Source organism: Mytilus californianus, unplaced genomic scaffold (assembly GCF_021869535.1).
Source record: "Mytilus californianus isolate M0D057914Y unplaced genomic scaffold, xbMytCali1.0.p SCAF_4, whole genome shotgun sequence".
Taxonomy (NCBI): Eukaryota; Metazoa; Mollusca; class Bivalvia; order Mytilida; family Mytilidae; genus Mytilus; species Mytilus californianus.
In genome coordinates this window covers 44,192,611-44,202,600 of record NW_026262690.1, presented here as the reverse complement: position 1 = coordinate 44,202,600, position 9,990 = coordinate 44,192,611, and the positions used below count along the sequence as shown (strand labels likewise).

The following is a 9,990-nucleotide window of genomic DNA, read 5'->3' as shown; positions in this document are numbered from 1 at the left end:
CTCACCCCATATCCCGGCAATTTACTGACCCCATATATATCGTATTAGGTCACTAGCACACTATGTAACCAATAATACCATCCGTAGCACCTGCGATTTCTGTTACAAAAAATCTCTTTGAAATGTAGTAATCTATGTCTTGTATTCAGAGATCACTTCGTATATGTTGACTATCCTATACCCTCTGTAGCACCTGAGATTTGTGTTACAATAAATCCCATGGAAATATAATAACCTATGTCTTGTATTCAGAGATGACCTCATACATGTTGACTAGCTTACACCCTCTGTAGCACCTTAGATTTTAAACGACGAGTATACATGCAAGTCCAAGTAACAATTTAAATTGAAAACATGAGATTTACATATGCATCGTCTCGGGATTTCCTTTCCTACACAAATTTATTCACAAAATCAAATTCACAATTATAATCTAAATTAAAATTGTCTATTGTACATTACTTGCTCGTCTACATAAACTTGTAATTGTAGGGTATATTCGTGTTATATTTTCTTCTTTTCGTGTAATAAGTTTTTACTGTGTAAATATGGGCCATTCACTCTCCGGTTTTCCTGATTATTTGTACATGTAGTTTCCGTGTTGTTGGTAGATAACAAAACCGTTTGCCCTTTTTTTTTGTTACTTGCTAATCGATCCACATGTTCCTTTTTTAGGTCCGATTTTCTTTTCTCTGTATCTTAACAATACTAGTAGCTTAATGGCTATAGTTTTGTTCCGTGCCATTTGTCTTCCGCAACAGGATTCTTTACTGTTTGTAAGCACTAAAGAATCTCAATTTTACATAAAGCTTTAATCCATATAGGTTCATCCTTAACCATATTTACTCTTTTCACGTTCTGATAATCTGAAAAGGCTTTGGATGCATTGGTTGGTTTAAGTTCGACTTCTCATTTCTTCCTTATGTTAGCATTTCATTTTGATTCTCTTCTGTATTCGAAGTAAGCAGGAATAGATCATTCATGTGATTTTTTCTTTAGAACAAGTTTGTATATTCTCATTAAGTAACTTATCTGATACATTCATTTTCTCAATTTCGTCTTCTTTTTCGTCTTTAACCAATGTTATTTTAGTTTCTTTATTCAGAATTCTGTCTCTTTTATTCGGTTGTCTTAATTTCTGAAAGAAGAGAAATAAAATGACGTTTATATTTTCATTATTTTTAATGTGAACAAATCAATAAGTTAATACACTTTTAAACATATAGGGGCTAAATAAAAATTTCGGAACAAAAAACCCACGTTAAACGAAATACAGACAACAGAAGATGGAAGCAAAGAGACAGCGTCTTGTGATTTGTGGAATTGCTATTAAGAAAGCAAAACGGAGGAATGGGGGGTTGAAGGGAATTTATATTCGTCGAAACTGAAATATTTCTAAATGGAGTTCAAAGATGTAACTATATCTCGGTTTTATATTTGTTCAATAGGCATCTCAACAGAATATAATCTGCATTGTCTCTTACCATTTTTTGGGTTAATCTATATAAAGTAAGTTAAAACAGAAACGACACCATACACATATTACATTTATACGTACCAATCTACTTTGTTTGCGTCTCTTTTTGCACACTATGAATACAGTTCTGAAAGACAAAATTTACATAATATTATAAGACTTGATAACTTGAACCTTTAAATATGACACTGTTTTATATTAAACGTAAACTGACTCTTCAATCCATTTTCACTGCTAGTATAAAAATGTAAGATGAGCTATATTATCTGTCAACTAAGAATAAAAACAAAGTTTGTTTACTGGCATAAACAGTCGTCGTGGATTTGAATTTAAAACGTGCCAAACTCTTTTCTCAGAAAGATACGAAGTTGCAGCATGCATGCGAATTAGATAACTATTCAACAGACAACAAATGGAAGTTTTTAACGACCTTGACTGGCTATACAGCCCTTGCACGGTCGGTATTCAACAGATAAAAAAGTCGTGAAAATAAATATCTACGCAACTTATTAAAGTACGATATACAAAAATTCAAAAGAGCGAAATAGCTCTTGGTTTGGGACATAAAGTATATGATGGATAAAATTCGTTTATGAGGGCTCAACCCAAAATAATTGAAATTGGCCGAAGTCATCAAATATGCATTTTGTACTACATCTTATGATATATAAGAAGAAATTAGCAGAGGTGACATGAAAACGTTACTAATAGCCGGTGAAAGTTCGCGTTAGAATTATGAATAGGTCATATTTTCCTAGACTAGAATATCAGTTACTAGTAGTAGATATAAAACTCACACAGTACATACTGTAACAGCAGTCACTGAAAGAATTACAGATACAGTAACTACTTCCACTTCAACTTCTACTGTAAAGTTTTCATTCTTTTCGATTTTGTCATTTTCCCATGTAGTTTCGTTCAAAGCGATTTCCTTGTTGTCCGTGTCTGAGCCGGTACCACAAATATCACAAGAAATGCAGTCGTCACAGTTTAGAATATTTTCGCAGTCAATTGTTATGTTCCATTCTTTCAAACATTTATATAGTAATTGTATTCTCTGTTCACAATCTAAACAGATGGTGAAGGAAAACAAAAGTGACATATCCCATGATGGTGGACAAGGGGCAGTGTGTAAAATATCCGCTTCTGTTTGACTGAGTTGTAAATCTTGGACCATATCTTTGCATCGCTAAAACAAAATTGTGTCTCATGAGAATTCTAAATTTACAATCGAAAGTCAATCCTATATTTGACTTTAAAACCCATAATGTTGTGTTGTCAAATATTTGTAATATTTGTTATTATCTTTTTTATGTATCAATTACATTTATTTCTTCGTATGTTGATGTCAGATTTTAAACTTGAAGTTATACCAATTTATCAATCAATCAATCAATCATAAATCAATCAATCATTTATTCAATCAAAGTAACGGTATATTGAGACAGATATATCATTTTTCTCCAAAGATATATAGACAATAATAGTGCATTGACTTGACATATCAACGATATAAGGATGAGGCTTAGAAACGGGGAAATGCGAGGCTCTGCCGAGCTTTTTCCCCGTTTCGGGCCGAATCCTTATATCGTTGATATGTCAAGTCAATGCAGTATTATTGTCTTTATACTGCAATCTAAAAAAAATATTTCCAATTGTTGTTTAATGTGTTAATGTTATTATTTGATTTAAATATTGGGAAACTTCCCCCTTTTATAAAAAGGCCTCGTATCATGCAGGCGGAGAAACATACAACACAATGAAATGTACATAACCTGTTGAAACCCGCAATCGATGGTGAACGAATTTGTTTGAGAATGAACTAAAATATCGACAATAAGCATAAAACATATTATAGGCCTGTTTTTTTATTCTGAACCATTAACCTGGTTTTAACACATTTTTATGGTTAACAGTTTTTTGACGGGTCGGTCTTAACCATGCGGTTAAATGGTTAAGGAACATTTCAACCGGGATCAAAAGCATGTTTTAGATTTTTTCAAAATAGTTTATAGCTTAAACATTTTTCTTCAACCGTTGCGTTTTTTTTACTCCCTTTTAACATGTTTATGGTTTAAGCTTAAACATGTTTCAGGTTGTTTTTAACCAGTAACTAGTTTGAGTATAAAAAAACAGGCCTATAATGATTTATAGTTTGCAAACCAAAAATATTAACAAGTGAAATATGTTTTTTTTCTAAAAATTGCAAAAGAAATAAGTTTGAGTCGTTGTATACATTGGAAACAAGAACAGGTTGAATAGGTCGTATGAATAATTAATTATAATTTCGGCAATTTCTATTTAAATATTCATGAGGAAAAGTGATATCAGGTCAGTGACTGTATATGACATAGAAATATACGGTCAACGCATTTTGACTGCTCAAATAGAACGAGTGCAGTATAAATTAGGTTATACTTTAACACACATTTTTCAAGCAACACTTCTATTTCTCTATATTTTTAAAAACTTGCTACATCTCAACTTTAGTTAAATGTTTTGAAGTTCATATATTATATATATTTCTCACAAAGTTTTAAAATCGGGAAAAATCTTTTTCAACCAAAAATATAATTTTTTCAAACGATTACACCTCTTTATACAAATTATCTTTATAAAAGTAATTTGTGTTTGACACCAGCCAATGAATTATTCCATTTGCCAAAGTAACGTTGACTATGACAAGTATTTTACAAACAAAGCTAAGTACCATTTCATGTAATGGCGTCTTTCATTCTTTACCCTTTTAAACTGAAATTGAAAGCAAAATACCTGATTAACGATACTAAACATTTGAGCAATATTAAATCTTTTTTTAAAAGTACATACATACTTAATCGCCATTTACTATGTTAAATATGTGACACACATTCCTAGCATGTATCATTTTACTAAGAAAATGAATACTAGATAGATAGAATATGTATACTATGAATAGGTATGTTTGTGCTTGACTAATCTTAACGGATAAAAAGGTGTTTCTGAAACAAAGTAAATTATTTTTTTCTTTACTGTCATTCGCTCTCTTACGGACATTTTGGCTTCAAATTGGGGATAAATGATACCTAGAGAAGATCTGATAATTAGCACGTCATTCGATGAAAAAACCACTGGAATATACGCATTAATTTCGGAAGTTGAGGTTTATGATTAAGGATTTGATTAAGGATGGTGCATAAACGCTTGATAGAGGTGAATGTAAAAAATCAATTTACAGATAACTAAATGTACATTTCAAGTGTTTGTACTTTTAATTGCGTGCACTACCTACGAACTATATCACAATTCTGTAAAGGGTTTATTTCATATTGATTTGTTTTGGGTCACATTTTAACAGTAAAGATTGAAATACCATCATATAAGAATAAGAATAAGAATTTTATTAGTTTAAAACCCAAACAATAGGATTGCTACTAAAGAAAAACATATAAATAACAAAACGATAGACAGATAACAATACAAACATGTCGCACTGAAAAAAAGAAAAATGTTAATATTTATTACAATACTATTTTTGACAACATGCCTCCTCTATAAAGTTCATTTCAAATATTTTGATTATATATATTATAATATTAGTCATGTAAGAAGTAGAGCTGATCTTCACAGTTTGTTATTATATTACAAATTAAATTGCATTAACAAAGAATTAATACGGTCATATATTCTGTCAACCTAGTCACAATCCCTATTTTTATAATAACTCTGATTTATCTTTTCTTTTGAAATTTAGTGTCAGTGCAGACCTTTACCTGGCTCCACCTATTATTTATATAAAAGGTATATTGTACTGTTTGAATGATGAAATCCAAGAAGATTGTACTTCCGAAATATAGCCTTTTGTATTAAATCACATACATATTTCAAAACAAATTGCAATTGTTTTGACAGTCTACTTACATTTATTTCAGAATGGAATGCTTCTTTTTATAATTTTATTGGGGTGTAAAAGCGCTTTATTCTAAAAATGTGCGCACGGATCAACGCTTTTACAACCCTATAAAATTATAAAAAGAATTCTTTCCATTTTTCTTATTACATTTGTATTCTACAACCGTGAAATTAAGAGTTATATCAAGCTTTCCGATTGTTTATCTATGCATTGTTTTAACATTGCAACTGATAGCTCGTGCAGTCATAGCTGTTGTATTTTATACGGAAACAAGTGCCTCGCGTTTGTTGTCGGACAATCAAATTTACAGTACATGTAATGAATGTAATGAAATGACTTATATTTATATCTATCCTGCTATCGACCGTTCTGCTTGGTAGATAACATGAAGCGCGTATAGTGTACGTTTGAAGTCTCCTGGTATCTTGCTTTTGTTGCGAGCGAACGGTTGTGTTTGAATTACTGTTTACATAACAGATCAATTTGGGGTCTTCATCCCGGTCCGCGTTTTAGTCAATATCGATTCATTTTAAAGGCAAATTTAACGATTTGGATGGGAAAAAAACGTTTAAGTTCAATGCTAAATTGTAGGATAAAAATAAATGGGGAATGTGTCCATGGGACACAGATGATGCCCCACGCTTGCATATCATATAAAGTTATAAAGGGACATAACTCAAGAACGGTAAAAGAGACGCCACCCAAATTCAAACTTGATCTGAGTTGTGGTAATAAGCATTGTGTATAAGTTTCATAACATTTGGTTGAGGCAAACTTAAGTAAGAGAACGGAAACGAAAAATTCAGCAATTTTTCCATTTGTAAAGGGGAATAACTCTAGAAAGATAAAAGTGACGCCACCCAAATTCAAACTTGATCTGTATTTTGTGGTAATAAGCATTGTGTATAAGTTTCATAACATTTGATTGAGGCAAACTAAAGTCAGAGAACGGAAACCGACTTTGGGACGTACGGACGTACAGACGGACAAGGGTAAGACTTAATGCCCCCTCCGTGACAGTGTAGGAAGATATAAAATTTTATTTGTAAACGCTACGAAACAAGAGAAAAAGCTTGGCTTGCCTCGCTTTTCTCTCGGTTTCTAAAGCTCGTCAAATAAATTTTATATTTTCCTACACTGTACAAATATTGTATATATAATGTTGTTTCCATTACAATGTAACGTATAACAGATTTTTGGTACTAGACGACCTTTGCTAACTTGTATAATTAAGTGTAATTAAGGAAGTGAAATTTTCCGTTTCAACTTGAACAAATAGAAATTTTTTCTCATGAACTTTAGAACTTCTTATGTAAAAATGCAGTCGTACAAAAAATGTCAATTGAACTGTATAATTATGACGTTATAAGTCTAAAGTTAGGTTCTAACTACACCTTATAGTAAATGTTGGGGTTAAACTCCCATGCAAAACGCTTTTTAACTTCTGAACAGCAATAATATACAAATGATTAAATACAAAGTTCAAAGTTATACAACACATACCATATACCAATCAACTATTAAAAATTCCTTATATAATTATTCACACAGTATTTAAACTGTTATAAATTAATAAATTGATTATGTAGATAATGGGTTATTAACATTAGTAATTTTCTTTACCTCAATGTTGTTCGTATATTATAGACCGTGCACAATATTATACTTATCAATGTTGTTCGTGTATATCATAGATCGTACACACAATTATACTTATCAATATTGGTTATCTTGTTTCATTGCCCTAAACTTGTGACAGATATGTGTAATGTGGTTGTTTATTATTATTATATATAAAGTCTACTGTAATGACGCTATTATATATGTATAGATTATTACATGGCGTTTTTCATATCAGACACTTTATCGGCCCTAGGTCATGATATCAGCCCAAGAGCCGCAGGCTCGAGGGCTGATATCATAAACGAGGGCCGATAAAGGGTCTGATATGAAAAATGACATGTAATTATCTTTTTATCATATACTTCAGCAGAAGAAATACAGACAAGAACTATTAATTAAAATTTTGTCCTTCTATGAATTTTTAGATAATAATTTACAGACAACCAGATACAAATTTCTTAACTTTAATTGTTTTTATTGATATTACAAGCATTTTATTTATCTTGTCACAACAATTATCATGCTCTTAGTTTGAAATTTTTCCTCAACCATTTTGTGAAAAGTCTTAAATCACTTGCGGTTTTCCGCACTGTGTTGTCGTTTTCGAACAAATTTCCGGAAATGCACTAGGTTGCATGTGATAAACGTCACGGAAATTAACGGAAAGGCATGTGATAACATTCCGGAAGCAGTCAATAAAGGTTCCTTTATCAGCCCGCTGAGGAAATTCTTAGGAATCTGGTCAATAAACCTAGTAATCCTTTCATAGCCTTTTAATATTTTTAAATGTTATTGAACAGTAAAATTTTAGTAATATTTTATACAAGTATATGATAAGTATATGTATTTATCATATATTTAGTACTAAATACAGAGATTTTGTATATTTAATAAGGTCCTTTTCTCCAGTCTGTATCATCTACCCTGTATCGCATACCCCGTATCGTATAGCTAAACCCGTACCGCATACCCCGTATCGTATACCCCGTAGGGCGTGGCGTCATATATCGAATGACGTCAAAGTTGGACATATGACGTCCAGTTGCTGTCTTTCCTGGCATTATACGAAATGTTACCACATTTAATTAGAATTTCTGAAAAAAAAACTTGCAAGAAAAAATGGGTCATTCATTACACTGATTCAGACTAGAAATATTCATTTTGGAAAATGATCAAAGGACCCATTCTCTCTTCACTAGTATTTTGTTTAAATGTACATGTAAGAGGGTGGTAAAGGGTTATTTTCGTGCAACGTGTTTTGCCATTTTTATTTCACGTGCAGCCGTGAAAAAGGTTCGTTATTCACCGTGTTTCGTGAAATCGGTAAAAAGATCAACGTGCAAGAAATTTTTAATTGTTCGTTCATAGTGAAATGGCAATTTTATTTCGCGTTCTTCCGTGCAGATACCCCCCCCCCCCCCCCCCCCCTTTACGCCCCTCATATAAGTATATATACGTGTGTTTGAACTTGGGTGCAATCGAACTGACTGGTAATAAAAGTATGGAATCTATAAATTGCTATTCTAAAGCATTTGTATTAATTAGCCATACTTCATGAATGTACATTCAATTTGATACTTTTCCTTAATCAAGGGTTTAAATAGCAATGTTCACTTCAAATTTCAAATTATTTTGAATAATGCAAATATTAAAAGTGGTGTTAAAACAAATTACGTCTACATGAATCAATTTGAGGTTCCAAATGGGAAAAGGGAAGTTTATAGAATTACATGAATCCAAGAAAAGGGTGAAAAAGAAAAATTGACACCAAATACTTGCAAAACAAAATGAGTCATTTATACCAGATGAGGACTAGAAATTCTTATGTTGGATTATGACAAGATTTCTCTATTAACCCAAGTATTAAACCTAAAGTAGTTGTTATTTTGTTTTTCTTGTAATATGATCCTTGTTGTGATATTATTGTTTTGTTTTTCAGATTAAAAATAAAATGGTGTTATATCAACATTTTTTCATTAGTATCAGCATTAGAATTTCATTTGTGGAAATTCCAAGTCCAATGTTTTTAGTTCTAATAAATGATGGGGTTGCACAAGCTTCAGAAGTAATCATGGTATTCATTATATAACGTCACAGTACCCAAATTGCACCGAGTACCCAAATTGCACCTATTTAGCAAAAATAGCAGTGGAAATCTTACAAGTTTTCCTACAGACGAAACAATTTGTATTTTTACATCGCGATGACCGTGAGGTCATTTCGATGTATTGCTATCGCCTAAATTTCCATTATGCAAATTAGTTTTGGGTTTTCAACCGATCTATAAAAATTAAAGATCCGCGATCATTATCTAGTGCAAAATAACATTACTTATCGCTTGTTTCAAATTCATTTTTTCAATGGATCCTCCTATAAATATTTTTATTAAAACACAAATTAATAATATGAAAATGTGTTGTCGTTAGTTATATATATAAAAGTAAAAAATCATTGATGATATCTATGCACACGTACCGAAAAATTGTGTTAAAGCTTACGGAAGAATATCTCAAGAACGTTTTGCGACACTCCCGGCAAGGACCGATAACTCTGTTATTGTTTTGCGGGCAAATATGAATTATGGCTTCTCATATCCAATCTTTTAGAAAAATCGATTTTTTTACAGAAGAGTGTCCACCGTGCACTTGCACTGCACCATAATTAGAATAGTAGAATAGAATGATATACAAATAGATGAAAATTATATATACATGCAACCGTAATATTAATATAATATATATTATATACCGACTTTAGAAACGCAACACTAGATTATTCTTTTTAAATTTTTGAATGAATGTGGCACCGTCAAAAGCAATGACTGCCTGTAACAAATACCAAAATGATTGTCAGAAAGATCAACCAATTCTGTTCCACATGTTTTGGGTTCTGTTTTACACCTTCTGAATATGCGTTTGTTCCACCCATTACAATGGGTTTTGGCAATTATGCGGTTGAAACTTCAGGGCTTTAAATGTTTTTCTTCAGTCGATTCTTT

The 9,990-nt window shown here is 31.7% G+C and overlaps 1 protein-coding gene across 1 annotated transcript; it reads right to left on the bottom strand.

Moving 5' to 3' along the window:
- Nucleotides 1-366: 366 nt before the first annotated feature.
- On the bottom strand, nucleotides 367-2,669 carry LOC127738069 (uncharacterized). The gene is made up of 3 exons (XM_052249148.1): nucleotides 2,275-2,669; nucleotides 1,559-1,604; nucleotides 367-1,138 (listed from the first exon to the last, which is right to left on the bottom strand). The coding sequence occupies exons 1-3, from the start codon at nucleotides 2,652-2,654 to the stop codon at nucleotides 980-982; spliced, it is 585 nt and encodes a 194-aa protein (XP_052105108.1). The 5' UTR covers nucleotides 2,655-2,669; the 3' UTR covers nucleotides 367-979.
- Nucleotides 2,670-9,990: the final 7,321 nt, after the last annotated feature.